This window comes from Triticum dicoccoides, chromosome 2A (genome assembly GCF_002162155.2).
Source record: "Triticum dicoccoides isolate Atlit2015 ecotype Zavitan chromosome 2A, WEW_v2.0, whole genome shotgun sequence".
In the NCBI taxonomy this organism is placed as follows: domain Eukaryota; kingdom Viridiplantae; phylum Streptophyta; class Magnoliopsida; order Poales; family Poaceae; genus Triticum; species Triticum dicoccoides.
The window spans coordinates 759280559-759301457 of NC_041382.1; the positions used below are offsets into that span (position 1 = coordinate 759280559).

General features: G+C 46.8%; 4 protein-coding genes across 4 annotated transcripts; 2 read left to right on the forward strand and 2 right to left on the reverse strand.

Annotated features, from left to right (window-relative positions):
• The first annotated feature begins 244 nt into the window (after positions 1-244).
• LOC119357030 (geraniol 8-hydroxylase-like) lies at positions 245-2825 on the forward strand. Its single transcript, XM_037624018.1, has 2 exons — positions 245-1180; positions 2107-2825. The coding sequence occupies exons 1-2, from the start codon at positions 284-286 to the stop codon at positions 2710-2712; spliced, it is 1503 nt and encodes a 500-aa protein (XP_037479915.1). The 5' UTR covers positions 245-283; the 3' UTR covers positions 2713-2825.
• Positions 2826-3998: 1173 nt separating this feature from the next.
• Positions 3999-5499, reverse strand: LOC119352344 (cysteine protease 1-like). The gene has a single exon (XM_037619013.1). It carries the CDS (start codon positions 5497-5499, stop codon positions 4093-4095), a length of 1407 nt encoding a protein of 468 aa, XP_037474910.1. The 3' UTR covers positions 3999-4092.
• Positions 5500-14975: 9476 nt separating this feature from the next.
• Positions 14976-16702, forward strand: LOC119357033 (probable phytol kinase, chloroplastic). The gene is made up of 6 exons (XM_037624021.1): positions 14976-15318; positions 15684-15751; positions 15833-15964; positions 16061-16176; positions 16279-16393; positions 16478-16702. Exons 1-6 carry the CDS (start codon positions 15043-15045, stop codon positions 16671-16673), a joined length of 903 nt encoding a protein of 300 aa, XP_037479918.1. The 5' UTR covers positions 14976-15042; the 3' UTR covers positions 16674-16702.
• A 109-nt stretch (positions 16703-16811) lies between these two features.
• LOC119357031 (probable arabinosyltransferase ARAD1) lies at positions 16812-19686 on the reverse strand. Its single transcript, XM_037624019.1, has 3 exons — positions 19021-19686; positions 18349-18602; positions 16812-17606 (listed from the first exon to the last, which is right to left on the reverse strand). Exons 1-3 carry the CDS (start codon positions 19646-19648, stop codon positions 17055-17057), a joined length of 1434 nt encoding a protein of 477 aa, XP_037479916.1. The 5' UTR covers positions 19649-19686; the 3' UTR covers positions 16812-17054.
• Between the last annotated feature and the right edge of the window lie 1213 nt (positions 19687-20899).

A 20899-nucleotide genomic window follows, 5' to 3' on the forward strand; every position in this document is an offset into this window, starting at 1 on the left:
TTTTTAGTCGTAAGACTAAAACGTATTCAAGCACCCTCTGATCGTTCTGGGCTCGCCGGAAGATGTTCCGCATCGCTAACCAACTCGTCGGCTGCCCGACGCTAATTATTAAATCCCATCTACTTAGCAGACTAGATTTGGTCTTCATTCCCAGCTCCCCGGGTCACACCAAGATCCTGATGGAGTAGTATAAATAGCGTTGTGTGACCGAGTAGCTAGCAGTTTTATCAGAGACTCGTGTCCAGTGCCCCCGGCCGAGTTGCACAAGGGAAAGGAAGCAATAATGGTGGCGGTGGCGGTGCTTGTGCCGTGGCTAGCATGGCTCGTCGTCTCTTTCCTTTCCCTCTACCTCCTCAACCTCCTCACCCACGCGCGCTCCGGCCTCCCGCCGGGCCCGCGCCCGCTGCCGCTCATCGGCAGCCTCCACCTCCTTGGCGACAAGCCGCACCGCTCCCTCGCACGCCTGGCCAGGAACCACGCCGCCCCGCTCATGTCCCTCCGCCTCGGCTCGGTCACCACGGTGGTCGCCTCCTCCCCCGCCATGGCCCGGGAGATCCTGCAGCGGCACGACGCCATGTTCGCCACCCGGTCCGTGCCCGACGCCACCCGCATGCACGCGGCGGGGTCCGTGCCCTGGCTGCCCCCTGCGCCGCGGTGGCGCGCGCTCCGCAAGATGATGGCCACGGAGCTCTTCGCGCCGCACCGCCTCGACGCGCTCCACCACCTCCGGAGCGAGAAGGTGGGCGAGCTCATGGACCACGTCGCGCGGCTGGCGCGCGACGGCAAGCCGGTGAACGTGGGGCGCGTGGCCTTCACGACCAGCCTGAACCTGCTCTCCCGCACCATCTTCTCCCACGACCTCACGAGCCTCGACGACGACAACCGCTCCGGAGAGTTCCAGGAGGTGGTGACGGGGATCATGGAGGCCGTGGGGACCCCCAACGTGTCGGACTTCTTCCCGGTGCTCGCCCCGGCCGACCTGCAGGGCACGCGCCGGCGGCTGGCGAGGCTGCTCGCTCGGCTGCACGTGGTGTTCGACGCTGAGGTGGACCAGAGGCTGCGCGCCCGTGACGCCGGCCAGCACGGGAAGAACGACTTCCTGGACGTGCTGCTCGACGTGGCGGCGCGTGAGGATGGCAAGGACCTGCTCGACCGCCAAACGCTACGCCCACTTTTCACGGTAACAACATTTTTTCCCCTTCTGTTTTGCAATTGCAGTTGATGTTTCAGTTTGCAAGTGAGAGATAGAAATTCACATGGCCAGCCATGACGATTGAGCCGGCCGAGGATCAAATCAAACAAATGATGCCGTATTTAAAATTAAAAGCCGTGACATTACCATTTTTAAAAAATGCTAGCATCGAAATATCTAAGAACTTTGCTTAGATACAGATTAAAGGTAGAGATTAGAAGTTATCCCTTTTAGTCAAAAGGGTAATATAGTCTTCTACAATCAAATCAATCTACTCAATTTACGTTTGATCTGCATTTTTAGATCGAAACAAACAAATATATTCCTATAGATAGTAATAGACTTTCAAGTTTGCTACAGAAAACATGAACGCTGGTAAATTCGAAAGCTCATATCTCTGCCGCTAAAATCCCTATAGAGTAGTCTCTGCTTAGGAATTGTGTAGGAATTATGGCATCTATTCATGAGATACGAGGAGCAGCGTCGGAATTTTCCTTTATAAGGATATAATCATCTCTCTCTTTTTTTGGAGACATGAGATAGGATCATCTAAAACTCAAATTCATATGTTTTTCTTTCTTTCAACCAAGTCTTATTGTAGTTTGCCGCATTTCAAATTCCCACCATAGCCCTTACATGGACTGCACTTCATCCAACGCACAAGAAAATAAGTCCACGCACAATGGCTTCTTCTATTATAATGCAATGGGAAGAATATCAAATCTAACTCTGAAAATAATGGAATTATTGCTTATATAATTCATCCATACAGTATTGCTATGTGCACCACAAAACAATTTTCCATTGTTGTATAGCAGATTAGCAAATTATCCATTGTACGTTATGTGATGCTTGTTTAGAGTATCTAGATAGCTACATTTGCCAGACTATATTGATGTGACTTTGCATGTTAGGATTTGTTTGCCGCCGGCACTGACACAAGCTCTAGCACAGTGGAATGGGCATTGGCCGAGCTTCTCCAAAATCCATCATCATTGGCTAAGGCTTGCAATGAGCTTGAACAAGTTATCGGCCCAACAAGAAACATTGAAGAGGCTGACATTGTTCGGTTGCCCTATATGCAAGCTATCATAAAAGAGACTTTTCGACTCCATCCTCCTGCTCCACTCTTGTTGCCACGCCAACCTGAAGCGGCACTGAAAATAGCAGGCTACACAATACCGAAAGGTTCACGCATTTTCATAAACGTATGGGCGATAGGTCGAGATAAAGATGTATGGGATGAACCTGAGAAATTTATGCCGGAAAGGTTCTTGGATTCCACAGTTGACTTTAGAGGTGCGGATTTTGAGCTCCTTCCTTTTGGTGCCGGACGTCGGATCTGCCCTGGGATGACATTGGCAACTAGGATGGTGCATTTGATCCTCGCTTCGTTGTTACATCAGTTTAAGTGGAGTCTCCCTGCTGAGATGGAAAGGGATGGGATTGACATGGAAGATAAGTTTGGCCTCACACTTACTAAGGTCGTTCCCCTTTGTATTGTAGCAACACCAGTTTGAATCGATGGAAAAAAATTGTATGAGTGCTTTAGCTGTAGTTAAATGTGCCACTCATGGAATGTATACAATTATTTATGTGATAATAATAATAATGAATCTTCTAGAAAACTCAACTTTCTAGCGATTCACAAGCTGAACAATGTTGTGTTATTAAAATGTTGTTCCTACAAAGATATTCATACATGCAATTCTAGCCACCCAAGTTAGTTTTGAGGTTTGTGCAAAACCGCGGTTGCAGAAAATTCACGTACGACAAAAATACAAATATATTCATACATGTCATTCTAGCCACCCAACTTAACTTCAGGTTTGTGCAAAACCTCGGTTGCACAAAATTCACATAGAACAAATACAACATGTCTGTCACACACGGTGGATGGTGGACGGTTTTGTATTAGATACTAAAAATGGTTAACTTAATTTGGCAATGTTACTTTTACACCTTAAGCACCTTTTTGGAAAATAATAACAGCTACGGAGGAAGGCAACACAATTTGTATATTTTCACATTTGGGATGTTTATGTCGCTCAAAGATTCTAAAATTTCACACTTCATAATTTGTCACCATGAGAAATCTTTTGTTGTCTGAATATTTCGCATTCAAATCTCTTGCACATCCCAGAGTTCATAATCTAGCATAATCCAAATATTTCAACATTTCAATCCCTGCGTACCTTTATTATTCGTTATTTGTCACCAAGAATATCAATAACACATACTTAAATTCCCACGGTAGCAAACTAAAATCATTGGCAAACCAACTTTTGGGTAATGACCATATGGACAAAAGATGGGATCAACGGGCTCCCGGGGCTGGCGGATTAGTTGGCCAGCCGTACTATTGCGACTAGAAACTCCAAATTATCAGCGATGTCGTTTCAGTAGAAGCTATTGCTCTGAACGATGGACCTGATTCAATTGGTTAAAATAGATTGAGGAGGTGCAGCAGCAGTGCTTAACGATTGTTATTTCATGACTTCAGATTTTGCCAAAGTGGTTTTTGAACATGAGTTTAACGAGGCGAACTCTTTGCTCATGAATTGGCCCAGCTAGCTAGCAAAGTTCATGAAGGTAGTTCCTGGTTTGTAGTTTCACCTCCCTCAATTCTACTGTATCTCTTACCGTGGATCATATTAGGAACTATGACCATGATCATATACCATTCCTTACTAAAGAAAAAAAAAGTAGGTAATGTATATAAGAACAATGACTTCTCTATTTTTTTTTACAATGACTTGTCCTAAAACTATACTGTATTTACAATTACCATTGGAAAAAGAATGATTCCTCCTAATAAGATACTACAAGTATTTACAAGGACTCTCGGAAAAAAAAATGACTGCTACGTTATGAAAACAAAAAGCTGTAACCTAAACTGCCTAGATCGAAAAGATCGAATCAACAAGATCTGAGACCGCCGTCCTCTGTCGCTTTGCCGGCGTGCGCGGCAGCGCATCCACGGTGTACGGACTTCCTTTGCTCTTGGCGCAGGTGCGGCTCCCAGCGTTGCAGACGGGGTAGTCCGACGGGCAGCAGGTGCCCCGGTCCCTGCAACAGGTGGCGCCCTCGGCCGGGCAGCATCCCCACGCAAGGCACACGTTCCTCACGCCGTACGTGCAGCAGCACGTGCTCCCCGCCGGGCACGAGCTGTAGCGGTCGCACTTCTCCTCCGGCGCCGGTGGTGCCGGCTTCGGGTTGGGCCCGTTCTTGACGGGGTAGGACGCGAACATGGCGATGCCGCACTTGCCGGAGCTCGCTGTCACGTTGCGCTCCATCCGGATGTAGCCGCCCTCGCCCCAGCCCGGACCCCACGAGTTGCGCACGAGCCAGAAGTCCTTGCCGCCGTCCGCCTCCGTGCCGTAGCCCACGGCCAGAACGGCGTGGTCTAGCTCCGTGCCGCACCGGCCCGTGAAGACCCCGGACTCGTAGAGCTGGAACTCACGCCCGCCCGCCTCGATGGCGACGCTCACCGGCTGGTGCGCCACGGCCTTCATCAGCGACGCCTCGTCGTCGGCGGGCACGTCCTCGAAGCCGTCGATGGAGACGACCTTGCGGGCCTTCTTGGCGAGGTCGCACTTGCCCTCCTTGGCGGTGTAGGGGTAGTCCTCCTCGGTGTCGATGCCGCCGTTCCGGACGATGAAGTCGAAGGCGTCGTCCATGATGCCGCCGTTGCACCCGCTGTTCTGCCCGTTGCGCGAGCAGTCCACGAGCTCCTGTTCCGACAGCTTCACGAGCTTCCCGGTGACGATCTTGTTGACGCCTTCCACCGCGGCGACCGTGGAGAACGCCCAGCAGCTGCCGCAATGGCCCTGGTTCTTGACGGGCGCGACCGCGCCCTTCTCCCTCCAGTCCACGGACTCCGGCAGCACGTCCTCGGCATGGTACCTGTAGCGATCGCCGACGGCGTTGCGGGCCCTGCCAGCGGCGCCGGCGCCGAGGTAGGCGGCGCGGAACTCGGCGTTGGTGAGGTCGGCGAAGCGGTTCATCCCGAGGCGGAACCCGCCGCGCTGCGCAGCACGAGCGTTGTGCGCTTCGACGAAGTCGAGGTTGTCCCGGAACGCGCGGAGCCGACGGACGTACTCGGCGAGCGCGTTGTACGAGCGGCCGTGCCGCGCCAGCCACGCGTCGAACATCGCCCGCACATCAGCCTCCGTCCGCCGCGTCAGCCCCCGCGCACCATGCTCAGCTGCTTCGTCGACGTGGGCGGCGGCTGCAGGCGAGGAGGCGGCGAAGATGACGAGGAGCACCAAGGCGACCGCTGCCGCGGCCGCTCCGCGACCTGCCATGGCTGCCGCGGCGCTCGTCTTAGGTTTCGATCGATCGGCTTATGGTTTTGGAGTGTCGGCTGGTGATTATATACTGGTCTGGCCGTACGGTCTGGAGTCGTGATCGTGTTCTGATTGACGTGTGCGAGGCCGACACGGCAGGGAGGTAGTTTGGCGCGCAAGTCGATTCGACCTCAGATCCAACGGTGTAACCCGATTACAACTTTGACGTAGTACGATAGCTGTTTTTGATTCAGATCGGACGGCCGTGGCGTGCACTGGTCGGAAGTCCCAACTAGTATGCCGTACGAGACCAACTGCGGTCCGAGTATCACCATGTACCGCGTAGTATCGCGAACTAGCAGCCGGAGAATGTCTTTGGTTCCTGTAATCGGGTTACAACGTAACTAGAAAATGTTACACTTGCATTTGTTTCAGGTGGCCCGTAAATTTATCTATTTTTTACAACAAGTGGCCTAGCCAGACTTTTATTGGAAAGCCTTCTACGGTTGTTTTATTTTGTACAGCTGAAGATTAATCCTTGCTCATCTAGCCAGTTCATGAGCAATGCAATGCACAAGCTTTACCCACTTATTATTCGGCGTCCTCTGCGCCACTTATAGGCAAAATGAAACTGACGCACACCCCTAGCATACATAGCCTTACTGTAACTGGTTCAGCCGATCAGGGCAATGCTTTTATACACCAGTTTGTTTTCCTTTCTACATTCGTTTATCTGGACTTTTTCACTGGTTTTTTTGTTTTTTTTGGGTCCCGATAACTGCCACACGTGTGGTGTATCGGATAGTTGTGCCACACGCCTCGTGTGGCATGGACAGCAACCAGCCCACACACCTACGTGTGGGCAAAATAACTAATGTCCACACACATCTTTTTTTCCTCCTGAACCTTCTCACATGCGTGCGTGTAGGCGAAGTTGATAACGCCCACATGCCCGTATGTCAGGCCTCGTACCCTTCTGGTCCCGCACGCGACGCGTGACGCCCACCGCGCGCCCGCAGTTGCCATGGTCCAGACCCTCGTCCATGTTCATTTATCTGCAGTTGCCATGTCGCTGAACTACGGTTGCCATGTCGGACAACTGCAGTTGTCATGGTTGCTCAACTGCAGTTGCCATGTATGGTCTGATCTAATGTAGTTGCCATGATTTCATAAATTTAGAAGTTGCCACATACTAACACTAGGCAGTTGAGAGAGTTGCCACATACTTACACAAGCATGCTAGGGCAGTTGCCATGTAAAAAAGGAAGAGTTGCCATCTGCTTACGTGCACGTTAGGGCAGTTGCCATGTACATGCACGTTGGGGCAGTTGCCATGTACCATGCAAAAACACATGGCAACTCGGTAAAAGACAGTTGCCATCTGCTTACGTGCACACTAGGCAGTTGCCGTGTACCCTGCAACAACACATGGCAATTCGGGTAAAAAAAGAGAGTTGCCACCTGCTTATAAAGCACACTAGAGGCAGTTGCCATGTGCGCTGCAAAAACACATGGCAACTAGCAGCTTACGTGTGGGAGAGGAGACGGGCGTGTGGGCGAGATGGCAAATGCCCACACACCAGCCTTTGTGCGTGACTGAAAACTGGTGTGTGGGTGAACTGCTAAACTCCCACACACCGGCCCCCTTCGTGTGGTAAAACGAATGTGTGGGCGAACTATGTCACACATCACACACACGCCTTGTCCTACGTGGCACAGAAAATCAGCCAGATTGTGTCAAGATTCGTGCATATAGTACTGGACGGTGATGGATGCGTGTGGTCGAGATGGTCAGCGCCCACACGTGTGGGCGTTAACATTTCCGGTTTTTTTTACTTTTTCCTTTTCATTATTTTTTAAACATTTCTAAACTCGTGATCTTTTCCACAATTAATGAACTTCTTCAAATCCGCGAACTTTATCAAACTTGTTGAAAATTTTCAAATCTATGAAGTTTTTTCTAAATTCATGAATTTTTTTTAATTTGTGAGCTTTTCTTCAAATTCATAAAAAAAATCCAATTGTATGATTTTTTTTAAATTCATGAACTTTTGTTAAAATCCGTGGACTTTTCCCAAATTCACACACATTTTTCAATTTTGCAAAAATTTTAAATCTGTGATTTGTTTTGCAAGATTATCAATTTTTTTAGATATGTGAAAATTTCCAAATTCAGGATTTTTATTCAAATTTGTGATTTTTTTTCAAACATGTGAACTTTTTTCAAATTCGAGAATATCTTTGAAATTAGTGATTTTTTTCGACTTTGTGAACCTTCTTAAATTCGTGATCTTTTTTAAAAAATTTGAACATTTTTGAAGTTCATGAACAATTTTCAAATTCACAAACATGCTTCACATTCACAAACTTTCTCCAAATTCATGATTTTTTTTCTAGAAATTTATGTTTTTTAATGGAACTTGTTTACAATTCCATAAAAAAATTAAAAATATGTCAAATTATTCTACTTAAGAGATGAAAAGTAATTTTCCTAAGACAGTTCAGCGGTAGCCGTAGTACAAGGTGATAAAAAAACAAAGTTGAGAAGGAAGAATGAGAGGACCGAGTAGCGAGCAAGCATGCCAATGGGCCACCGCCGGCAAGCGTTCGGTGTGGGCGCCAGCTAACCACCTAATGCTTGAGGCGCTGAGGAGGAGGTCTCCTAACTCTTTACATATATGAATACAACCATACTAAGGAGGAGGAGGTCTCCTAACTCTTTACATATCTCAATACAACCATCGATGGTTGGAGCCACAATAGAAGTACATTTGTTCATACGACCCACCAGTTGCAGACAGTCATGCTGAACAATTAGCTAACAGTTTTCCAATCTATGAAGAAACATACAGCATCGCCACAGCGCCAAGGCCTCCAAAGTTTGAGCTTCAACCGCCGGTCTGATGAAGAAGTTCTCTACCGCCAAGAGGGCACCAGTATCATCTCAAAATAGCAAAAAAAAACTGGGCTATGGTGCGACCATTGAATATCAGCCGCCATTGCGCTGGGTGGCGGCCTTCTCTTCAGCCTTCCTCGATGGTAGGTAGTATTTTGTTAAGATAGCTTCCTCATGTTGGCTATGAAGAGATAGTCATTTGAAGCTTTTTAGGCAGCCCAAAAGGTATGCAAAAGCCTACTACCCATAAGGGTTGTGACCTAAGGTCATTTTAGAGTTTGCACATGAGGGAAGGTGGATGTTCTACCCTCCCATCCAGCGGCCACCACCAGGAGTGACGAAGATAATATCAACCTTTGTTGTAGAAGAGAGAGAGGGAGAGAGAGAGAGAGAGAGAGAGAGAGAGCAGGGCCGGCTCAAGGATTTCGAAGGCCCCTGGGCGAACTTCACTAATGGGCCCAACAAAGAAATTTTTTTGGTCGATACACGAACAAATACATATATTATAATGTCATAAAGATTAGTAAATTTTCGTTAGAATCAAATATCTGATATTTTTTCTTGCCTTTGTTCGAACTCAAGTATCATAGAAGCTACAATTCACACAAGAATATAGAAATAGCATGCTAGCAAACCTCTAGTAATCATGAGAAGCGAGACTTCCGTGCATTTTTTGACGCAAAATCATCAATGACAATGTCAAGATCAATACTGTCCAACATATTCTTCTCGATGCAGCACATGGCCAAACCATTCAGTCTATCTTGGGACATTGTTGACCTTAAATAATTTTTCAGTAACTTCAATTTTGAGAAACTCCTTTCAGCCGATGCAACAGTGACCGGTACACAGTCAAGAGGATACGATAAGCAATTGAGACATTTGGATAACAATCCGCAGCTCTAACAAACTCAAATATCTGATCTGCTGACATGAGTGTGTTTGGCAATGTCATCTGCAATACTTTTAGCCCAGAAACAAAATCATCTAAATCAACATTTGCTGACTTACCATGAGTGAAAGTGTTGACAAAGTTAGTGCAACATTTTCTTAGATCATTATCACCCAACAACTTCAATTCTTTTGAGTTGAACAAGAATCCAAATATGCTCCCAAATGACTTCAGTTCCTCAAATCTACTAGTCAAGGAAGCAAATGCAACATCAATCATCACCAGAAAGTATTTAACTCTAAATGATTCCACCTCAATTTCTTGCGCTTCTTGATTCTGGTCATTTTCTTCATTGCCATTCATTTCATCAAATTGTCTTTTTCTGGTAATACGCCGCTTTACAGGAAATAAAGGCTGTACACCCATGTCGATTGCAATAGATCTTGCAATATCCAAGCTAGTAGCAAAGCCTTCTTTTCTATACTTCTCAAAATATGAGATGGCACCTTCAATCTGTTTAAGAGTAACATCAATACACACGAATTTAGACTGCAATTTCTTACTCACCATGTTTACAGTGAACAAAACATCATGCCAGATGACCATGCCCAGTATAAATTCAAATTTCTCAAGTGCATTAGCCAAAGATTTTGCGTCGCTCTTAGTCTTGGCGTCATCAGTAGAAGTTCTCTTCAATTCCAATAAAGCTTTTCTTAACTCAGGTGCTTGATATCTGATAGCATGAACACTCTTTATTTGACTCTCCCATCGAGTGTTACACAAAGACTTAACTGTCATTTTTGGAACATGATCAAGCAATAGCTGCCATCTTTTAGTAGAGCTTGAAAACAATATGTAAATTCTTTGCACAACACCAAAGAAAGTTATAGCTTTACCGCAAGATTTTGCCATATCACTGAGAGTAAGATTCAGGCTATGACAAGCACACGGCATGTACAATGCTCTTGGATTAGTTGCAAGCAATCTGCTCTGTACCCCTTTGTTTTTTCCCTTCATGTTCGAACCATTGTCATACCCTTGTCCACGAACATCCTGAACATTCAAACCAACAGATTCAAGTGTATCTATTAACACATTATAAAGTCCAAGTCCCGATGTATCATCCACCTTCATGAACTCTAGAAAAAACTCCTCTATTTTTGTACTGGCACTTGACATGTTTACACATCTCACAATTAGAGTCATTTGTTCTTGATGGCTCACATCAGGGGTACAGTCTAAAATGACAGAGAAGTACCTTGCATCCTTAATTATCTTCAAGAGAGAATCTTTAACACCGCAAGCAAGACAGGAAATTAACTCGTTCTGAATATTATGGCCAAGATAACGATGATGGATTTCATTATTATGAATGCGCCGAAGATGCTCTTGCATTACAGGATCAAATTCTGCCATCATTTCAATTACTCCCAAAAAGTTCCCATTATTATCTTGATATAATTTCTCATTTGCTCCTCGAAAAGCCAAATTATGTTTAGCAAGAAATTTCACAGCAGCAACAATTCTAATTAAAACTTGTCTCCATCGCTTCTTCTCCCTTGCAATCTCTTCTTGCAAATCTCTATCAATTGTTTCCTTCTTACTTAGCCTCAACCTTACCTCATTCCAAGTATTCGTGTTAGTGATATGCTCAGCACCATTCTCATGTAATTTGAGCTTTTCACTAAGATGTTTCCAATCCATCAATCCCTCAGATGCTAGCAAACTTTTGCCGTTTTCAGATTTGAACAATTTACAGCAAAAACAATAAACTTTATTCACATGTTTAGAGTACACTAACCACCTCCGATCACTGGCCTCGCCATTGTTGGGGAACGTAGTAATTTCAAAAAAATTCCTACGCACACGCAAGATCATGGTGATGCATAGCAACAAGAGGGGAGAGTGTTGTCTACGTACCCTCGTAGACCGAAGCGGAAGCGTTGACGCAACGTAGAGGAAGTAGTCGTACGTCTTCCTGATCCGACCGATCCAAGCACCGTTACTCCGGCACCTCCGAGTTCTTAGCACACGTACAGCTCGATGACGCTCCCCGGGCTCCGATCCAGCAAAGCTTCGGGGATGAGTTCCGTCAGCACAACGGCGTGGTGACGATGATGATGTTCTACCGACGCGGGGCTTCGCCTAAGCACTACAACGATATGACCGAGGTGGAATATGGTGGAGGGGGGCACCGCACACGGCTAAGGAATGATCACGAGGATCAACTTGTGTGTCCTAGGGTGCCCCCCTGCCCCTGTATATAAAGGAGCAAGGGGGAGGCCCGCCGGCCCTATGGGGCGCGCCAAAGGGAGGGGGAGGTCCTCCTCCTAGTGGGAGTAGGACTCCCCTTTCCTAGTCCAACTAGGAAACAAGAGGGGGAAGGAAAGAGAGGGAGAGGGAGAGGGAAAGAGGGGCCGCGCCCCCCTCCCTAGTCCAATTCGGACTCCCCATGAGGGGGGGGGCGCCACCTCCTGGGCTGCTGCCCTCTCTCTCCCCTCAGGCCCAATAAGGCCCATTACTTCCCCGGGGGGTTCCCGTAACCCCTCCGGCACTCCGGTTTTATCTGAAATCACCCGGAACACTTTCGGTGTCCGAATATAGTCGTTCAATATATCGATCTTTATGTCTCGACCATTTCGAGACTCCTCGTCATGTCCGTGATCACATCCGGGACTCCGAACTAACTTCGGTACATTAAAATGCATAAACTCATAATAACTGTCATCGTAACGTTAAGCGTGCGGACCCTACGGTTCGAGAACAATGTAGACATGACTGAGACAAATCTCCGGTCAATAACCAACAGTGGGACCTGGATGCCCATATTGGCTCCTACATATTCTACGAAGATCTTTATCGATCAGACCGCATAACAACATACGTTGTTCCCTTTGTCATCGGTATGTTACTTGCCCGAGATTCGATCGTCGATATCCAATACCTAGTTCAATCTCGTTACCGGCAAGTCTCTTTACTCGTTCTGTAATGCATCATCCCGCAACCAACTCATTAGTTGCAATGCTTGCAAGGCTTATGTGATGTGCATTACCGAGAGGGCCCAGAGATACCTCTCCGACAATCGGAGTGACAAATCCTAATCTCGAAATACGCCAACCCAACATGTACCTTTGGGGACACCTGTAGAGCACCTTTATAATCACCCATTTACGTTGTGACGTTTGGTAGCACACAAAGTGTTCCTCCGGCAAACGGGAGTTGCATAATCTCATAGTCATAGGAACATGTATAAGTCATGAAGAAAGCAATAACAACATACTAAACGATCGGGTGCTAAGCTAATGGAATGGGTCATGTCAATCAGATCATTCAGCTAATGATGTGATCTCGTTAATCAAATAACAACTCTTTGTTTATGGTTAGAAAACATAACCATCTTTGATTAACGAGCTAGTCAAGTAGAGGCATACTAGTGACACTCTGTTTGTCTATGTATTCACACATGTATTATGTTTCCGGTTAATACAATTCTAGCATGAATAATAAACATTTATCATGATATAAGGAAATAAATAATAACTTTATTATTGCCTCTAGGGCATATTTCCTTCAGCCATTCCTTAGTTGTCTTGAGTAGTACGCATATGAAAAATGTCTGCCTTTCTTATCCATGGGAAACACAAGATTATACTCCCTTGTAGGTCCTTTTTCAATGAGAATATCTCTTGATTTATTGTCAAGAATATTCCAAGTTCTAGGATCATAAATATCAAAAGAAGAAGCTTGCTCATCTATGTTTCCATGGCCACTAAAATTTCCGGTGTTCTGATTGGCATCAACATCGGCACGATTTTCCTCAACTGCATTCTCAGTCTGATCTGGTTGTTCGCCATTGGTGATATATAATTGCGTAGAATTCGTAGCAGTGTCCTTCCTCAACACGAATTAGTTCATAGCCCCTCTCTGAGATCGAATCAACTTCTCTACTCGTTTCTTGTTAATTCTTTTCTGATGACCAGATGGATGCTTTTTAGGCAACATGGTTACACTACCAATGGATGTAGCTGCAAGTGATGAGGGATGCAAAGAAAGAATCAGACACCGGATTGAGATTTTAGACTAAGAACATATAGCACGAGAAAATAGAGTCGCCCACCACGGTTTCATAGAAATAGAATTTGATCTGAGATTACCTCTTGATCTTGATCTTTCCCACAATTTCTTGCCGAGACGGACACAACGTGATCAGGGAACTAGGGATTTCAATGATGCAGTCAGGCCATCGGCCGGTCAGGGACTCCAGACTGGATCAGGATGACTGGAGGAGACGGCGACGGTTCAGTGCGTGAATCAGGGCGAGAATCGCTGGAAAGAAAAGGAAACGACGATTCAGGACGATTTCGTTCCGTGCGTGGCTGGCTACCTTCCTGGGCTAGCTGTGCGCCCTAGGTAGATGGGCCTTTTCCCCCTCTACTATGTCCTATACGTACATACTCTATACCAGATATGGGGCCCTATTTCGGCTGGGCCCCGGGCCGTCGCCCCTATTGCCCTGGGCCAGAGCCGGCCCTGAGAGAGAGAGAGAGAGTCAAGCTGCGGTTTCATCATATTTGGTGAGATTGTTCCAATCCCTCGATCTTGCAGTCCCAAATCTTGTTGTTACTATTCATGATGTAGAAATCTTGATGTGTGAGAGCCTCTAGTGTTACCTAAAGAAGAACTTGTTGTATCACACATTTATAATTGAGGAAGAGGATTCGGTGGCTTTGGCCCATGGTTTTTTCCCTAAAGTTGAGGATTTTTTATGTAAAATCTGGTGTCTATGTGTTGATGATTGTTATTGAAATTCCGGGTTGAGAGTACATAGGACTTGTCCTACCTGCTTGCTGAAATTAGCTAGCACTTGTCCTACCTGCTTGCTGAAATTAGCTAGCACTTGTCCTACCTGGATGATGGTTGCACCCGGGACATGTCCTAGTTTCAAACTAAACCTAGTATTCACTATCTGTTTGATGCATATGTTTTCTTTCGTGCTAAGCAACAATCCTTGAATTAGTATATGATATGGTGTTGCTTTGTTTCCGTTGTAGTTTCAGACCACATGTGTGTGCTAATTCCCAACAGAGCGGCATCAGAAGTGTGGTTTCTTAGGAGCTTGCTTAGGAGCTTTGAAAAAACGCTATGAAAAGTGACATGATAAAACTTGATTCTTCCAAGTACTCTCTATGGAACCTATGATGGAAGACATCCATTATTGCAAAGGATTTGTATGAGCCAATTATGAAAGACAAGATATCCACTGGTGTCACGGAAAAAGAATGAGGAGTGTTGCATAGAAAGTCAGTAGGTTTGATTCATTTATGTACTTCGGCCACAATATACTTCACGAAAAAAGAATGTGGAGTATTGCATAGAAGGGCTTTGGCAGTAGACTGTTATACCCTACTACCATCGCCCCTCTTGGTAGGAAAAGGGTCAGATCTCGAAAAAAAATTAATCCGAAGCTGGTTATTATTAGGTTAGAACTTTGGTCCACTTCGGTCCATCTGGCCCCGCCCGCCCGCCTTGCCGCTAGATACACCGGGACGGTTTCCCTCAAAAGAAAAAAAAGACGGGAAGTCCGCCGCCGCGTCCAACCAACCAACCAGCCACTGTTCCTACTCTACTCCGATCAAATCATGTTGGAAAAATATCCTCCGATCCAATCACCATCCCCGAGCGCGCGCCCCGACAAATCCGCTTGCCTCCCCGCCCGCTCCCTCGTCGCGTCTCTGTCTCCCTCCAGCGCCCATTTCTCTTCTCTTCTCTTGTCATGGCGGCGGCGCGGCCGGCGCTCCCCTCCTCCCCGACCTCGCTGCTGCTCGCGCGCTCCATCTCCGCCCCCGACCTCGCCACGGCCCCGACGTGGCGGAGGCCGAGGCGGTGGCTCGTCGCCGCGGCCGTGGCGGGGGCGCTCGCGGCCTCGGCCTCGGCGCCGGCGGCGTCCATGCTGCTGCGGGACGGAGGCGCCACGCTGCTCGTCACCGCCGGGGCCTACTCCCTCGTGCGCGCCTTCGACGCGCTCACCGAGCGCCGCCTCGTCCAGCAGGTCTCGTGCAATCCGCTCCCTCACCCGACCTCCCATTAATACGTGGTAGCAACTCACTGACGATGTGTGATCTGTTTACTAACAGTGAACTCAACTAGTAACATCAATCACGAGAGCCTCCCTGATCTTCTAGAAAAACATCAATCACTAGGGAGGTTACTGAACTTGATTCAGTTAAAGGTCGCCCAGATTGAGCTTCCTGCTGTCAGCTTGCCACTGCTCTAATCTAATGACTGAATCTCAGCATGTACAGTAAAAAAATGGTCAAGTTATTTCGATTGATCAGACACGAATTGATTAATAACTGCCTCGTTTGGCTCCTTGCTTGGTTGCTAACGTGTGGTACTTGTCACCATTGAAGGCAGAGCTTGAGCAGAAAGGTTGTGCATGTGCTATCCGGGGTCTTTTTCATGGCTTCATGGCCACTCTTCAGGTACTCCTACAACTGTATCCAACTTCCTTACGTCTTCAGATCACAACAGAGCTCCTAAGATAGACATGCTCTGTTTTGCAGCAATTCGACCGGTGCAAGGTTCTTCGCGGCGGTAGTCCCATTTCTCAATTGCGCGAGGCTTCTCACCTACGGGCTCGGCTTCTACTCGGACGAAGCTCTAGTAAAATCGGTGACCCGTGAAGGAAAACGAGAGTAATCCCAATGCACCAGCAACCTTATTTACTTTGGATCGTCCATTCTTCTTCGAGAAATCACCTCCCTGATACGATCTATTATGGTTTCTGACAGGGAATTGCTGAGAGGTCCTCTGTACTATGTCATCGTGCTACTGATCATTGTTCTAGTCTTCTGGCGTGACTCCCCTATCGGGATCATCTCCTTGTCGATGATGAGTGGCGGCGATGGTAAGATGGAAATGGGTCACAGGTTCTGTAACACCCAATATAACTTGACCATCTGTTCGTTTTCGCTGAGTTTCTGCACCTGCTTGGATCATGGCTTTGCAGGCTTTGCTGACATTGTCGGGAGAAGGTTCGGCTCGCTGAAGCTGCCATTCAACGACAAGAAGAGCTGGGTCGGGAGCGCCGCAATGTTCATTTCCGGGTTCCTGCTATCTGCACTGTATGGTTCTTGCGGCGCACTCCTGTTGCCTTGACAGAATTTCGCATGCGTTGCTGATGTATTCTCTCTGTTTTCTTGTTGAAGGATGCTGTCCTATTTCTCGTGGCTTGGTTACATTCAAGTCAGCTGGGATCAGGCGATTGGTAAACTCGTTCTCGTTGCGCTGGCAGCCACTGCAGTGGAGTGTATTCCTCTAACTGATGTTGTAGATGACAATATCTCTGTTCCCTTGGCCACCATGTTGGTAGCCTTTCTGTTGTTTGGCAACACAGCACATTGAATATACGAACAAATGTTTTGAGCTCCTCCTGTACTGGCACCAGAAGTTTCTCATCCCCCTTTTCCCCTTTGAAGCAAAAAAATAGGCATCAGGACACCCATGTCTAGGTAAACATTTGTTTTCAACAATTTGTACCAATATACATCGATCCGTATCCAGCCTTCTCTATTCGTTTCAAATGGACAATTTCTTCAGTGAACAAACAAACCCCGTACAACAACTCATCAGGCAATATGGGAAATCATTCCTAAATAGTGCAAAAAGGATGAAGAAGTGTCTGCCTACAGTTACATGCTCATATTTGCAACTACCAGGGAAAAATAATAATTGACTTGCAGTCAGCTGAGCTTTTCGTTGAGGATCGGTGACTAAGAGAGATGGTCAGGTACAATGGCACCGAAGTGGGATGGACGCGCCTTCAGGCTTCCGCTTCTCCCGGGTGACTGCTTCTTGAATCATCGGCAACTTCTGATGAATCTTCTTCCATATGTGGTTCACAGCACCATCTTCTGGGGCAGAGACCTTGCTATGTTGGTGACTGTTTTCGTACTCAAAGATATGCTGGACTCCAGCCAGGTTTCTTCTGAATTCATCCTTCTGCTGCTTGGAGATATTCCTTAGGTAGTCCGTTAGCCATTTGGGCCTCATTGCGTTACCGACTGACACAAAAATGGAGAATTCTGTGTAGTCTATCATCCCTTCGAAAGGAAGCTCAATGTCATCGCTGACAATGACTGGTATGCAAAGACTTGCAACAGCGTCAAATAGACGACATGAACTTGGGGTGTCACCAGCTGGGTGCAAGCAAAACTCTGATGTCCGCATCCCTTTAATTGATTGTTCGCGTCCTGTGGCATTAGGAAAACCTTCTTCCATGACAACATCAGGCTCGTTAACCATCAACTCCCACAGTTTTTCACGCACCAAACCACCCTGAAAACAAATAAACGGATTGATCAGATAGATGGTTTAATTATTATTTTGCAAGCAGTATAAGCTAGGCTGAAGTTAGTTACTTCACTCAGATATACTCCCTCCGTCCCATAATGTAGGACGTTTTTTGACACTGGTGTAGTGTCAAAAAGCATCTTACATTATGGGACAGAGGGAGTACAAATCAAAGGAACAACCTAGTCTTAGCTTAATATGTGTTTCTGTTATCATTATTGATCTTTACAAAGAACCTCAGGAGTTCTACTAGTGTACACTGCATAAAGCGATAAATAGTCCTGTTGAAAGCAAAATGGTTTTCAGTGTTTTTTAGGCACAATGCTTCAGATGATGCTTCCTGGAATAAATATAGATACAAAAAGAGAGCCAAACATTTATGTTTGAAAAAGCTAGCCTCACATATAACAAGGCCTGGAAGATTTTGAAGTAGAATAAACCATTTACCATATACTTATTCCTTTTATTTAGAGAGCTAGTTTCAGATATTACATAGGTGATAAACAATTTCAGGAATTTCAAAGCTGATTACAGATAAAAACGATGTAACCCAGGCTCAAGAAGTAAATGACAAACGCTACATGTACGTGCTTGCATGCTCTTTTATGAAATTAATGATGAAGTGCAAGTCTACAGTCAAGCACAAGATGTGATCCAGAAAGCAGATAAACCTTTCCAAATATAATGCGAAAAACAGGAGCTTGATTTTATGATAAATAGTACGAACCCGATGCCTGTGCTTGGCTCCCTTGAAGTACAGAAGGGTGGGACGATCCATATTTTCTGATAGGTGCAGGGTAGGTAGCAAATGTGTGTAAGGCACAATAACATCTTTCAGCAATGACACTTGAGTGTGCTGTATCATATGAGAAGAGTTGCCGCCTGCAGATTTTGAATCGAGTTTGTACCACCCGCCAAAATCAACCACCAGTAGAATTGCAGGAGCAATCTCCGCCCGGACATGCCACATTGCCATAGGGTCTGTCAAAGAATGCCTCAGTATTTAACATGACCTGAGCATCCAAAAGAAAAATAAGCTGCTAGGCAAATCAATCTTCACCAAGAAAAACAATACACCAAATGATTCTGCATCACTTCACTTGCATAAAAGTACAATGTTTCTCTCGTTTACAAAACTGTGCTAATATAAGTTTCTGTCCTATACCAAATTGTGCAAATAAAATTACAGTATTTCTATCCTATACTAAATTGTGCTAATAGGCATACGCACACACACTGACATTGTCCTAATTTACAGTATGCTAACCATGAAACTTAACCAGCTATGCTAACCTTGATTCACAATATGCAAACATTCTTTCTAATTTCTCTCTGGATTAGTGCATTACAACTTTACAAGGATAGGATTCACAATTCCCCACCGGCCCAGCCTAATTACCTGTGAGGACGAAGACGTGGTCGCGGCCGCCGGACCGGCGCCAGGCCGGGTGGGCGGTGACGCGGTCGACGACCTCCCTCTGGCGCCGGTAGTCCCCATTCCCCTCCTTCCTGCGGAAGGCGCCCTTGGTGGCGCCCCAGCCGAGCTCCATCTCCGCGGAGAGCGTGGCGAAGAAGGGCACGAACACCACGTCGGCCTCCCTCCAGTCGGCGACGACCCTCACCGCCGCGGACGCGGGGGCGGCGGGGCCGAGGAGGGAGCGCAGGAGCCAGTACTCGGTGCTGTACTGCCGGATGAGGGGGCTGGCGGGGTAGGGCGGGTGGTCGCGCGGCGGCGGGTGGTCCGGGTCTGAGGAGGCCGGGATGCGGGCGTCGGCGGAGGGCAGCGACCAGTAGAGGTCGAGCAGGCCATGGTTGAGCGCGCGCGGGAGGTCGGCGACGTAGACGCTCAGGCGGCGGCCGTGGTGGTCAGGGTCGGTGGTGCGCGCGGAGGGGAGGGGGAAGGGCGGGATGGAGGGCCTGAGGAGGAGGAAGGAGAGGGAGAGGAGGAGGACGGCCGGGACGGCGAGCAGGGCGGGTCGCTTCATCGCCGCCCGCCGGATCTCGCCTGAGATGGGAGGCGGCGGCATGGTGGGAGGGAGAGGGGTGCCCTCCGTGCCACGCTTCGCCTGAACTTTCTAGTATCTGAATTCGAAATTCAGTTCGGTATCTCTATCTCTATATCTCCCCTATTAATAATAATAATTAATAATATATATATAATATATATATATAATTATATAATTATAATTAATATTTCCCTTATTTTTTTTATACTAATAAAGCAAATAGTGCTTCTGGTCGTACGTCACTAAAATTACCCTTGGAGTTGTAAATAATTACCCACCATGCCACCGGTAAGTGGGAAAAAACGGTTCACTTAAATCGCGGACGGCTTATGTTTATTTAAGGTAAGCCCATATCATTCATAACGTGAGATAGAGTGGCGTGGTGGTATTAGCCTCATGTCTCCATACCTGAGACCCGGGTTCGATTCCTGGTTCTCTCCTTTTCACTTCTTTCTCCTTCTCCTTTTTGTTTTTTCGAGAAATCTTCTCCTTCTCTATTCTCTTCTATTTAGCAGATGGGCCACATGATGTTTCAGTTTTGGCCCAGCCACTTTATTTTTATTTTTTCTATTTTCGGGCACATTCAATTTTTTTTAACTCATAACTTTCAAACCCAAAATCTAACATGTCATATATGGAAATCTCTCAAAAAATCATGCAGATTTTAAATATGCTATTATATTAATCATTTCTAAAATTTTGTTTACGATACAACCTTAATTAATATCTTCTTTACATGTGGTATTTTGAAAATGTCGGTTTACCATTGATATTTATGTTGTTAAATAAATTTGAAACATCTTGAGTATTCAAAAATCATCCAATCTTATGCTTTTTGCGAAACACCACTTATCATGTTGTTTGTTGTGTGGCATCGTGAAAGATTTCAAAGGATTCGCCGATGTTGTAAAGTGTGAGCATGATGGATGGATATTTTTTTCCCGTTGCAACGCACGGGCATGTTTTGCTAGTAATAATAAAGCAGCTACTGTTTCTGGTCGTACGTCGCCGACTTTTTGCAGAAAAGTCCCTGAGGTTTTGGATATTCAACCCGCAGTCCTCCGTTTAAGTGGACGACGACCACGACTGCGTCCCCGACTCGCCCCCACGCCCGTGCTGCTCCTCGCCGTCCGCGGCGGTTCGGTGGCAGCGCTCCGTGAAGAGGGGCGGGGGCGGCGGCGGGGAGGGAGAGGGGCGGGGGCAGGGACGGGGAGGAAGAGGGGCGGCGAGGATGGAGGCGGAGGAGGAGTCCGTGGGGAGGGAGAGGGGCGG

Coding starts and splice junctions, on each gene's coding strand:
- LOC119357030 (XM_037624018.1), top strand. CDS start 284: ATGGTGGCGGTGGCGGTGCTTGTGCCGTGGCTAGCATGGCTCGTCGTC. Junction 1,181..2,106: donor CGCTACGCCCACTTTTCACG/GTAACAACATTT, acceptor TTTGCATGTTAG/GATTTGTTTGCCGCCGGCAC.
- LOC119352344 (XM_037619013.1), bottom strand. CDS start 5,499: ATGGCAGGTCGCGGAGCGGCCGCGGCAGCGGTCGCCTTGGTGCTCCTC.
- LOC119357033 (XM_037624021.1), top strand. CDS start 15,043: ATGGCGGCGGCGCGGCCGGCGCTCCCCTCCTCCCCGACCTCGCTGCTG. Junction 15,319..15,683: donor AGCGCCGCCTCGTCCAGCAG/GTCTCGTGCAAT, acceptor CATTGAAGGCAG/AGCTTGAGCAGAAAGGTTGT. Junction 16,177..16,278: donor GATGATGAGTGGCGGCGATG/GTAAGATGGAAA, acceptor ATGGCTTTGCAG/GCTTTGCTGACATTGTCGGG.
- LOC119357031 (XM_037624019.1), bottom strand. CDS start 19,648: ATGCCGCCGCCTCCCATCTCAGGCGAGATCCGGCGGGCGGCGATGAAG. Junction 18,603..19,020: donor CCACGTCTTCGTCCTCACAG/GTAATTAGGCTG, acceptor ATTCTTTGACAG/ACCCTATGGCAATGTGGCAT. Junction 17,607..18,348: donor GAGCCAAGCACAGGCATCGG/GTTCGTACTATT, acceptor ATTTGTTTTCAG/GGTGGTTTGGTGCGTGAAAA.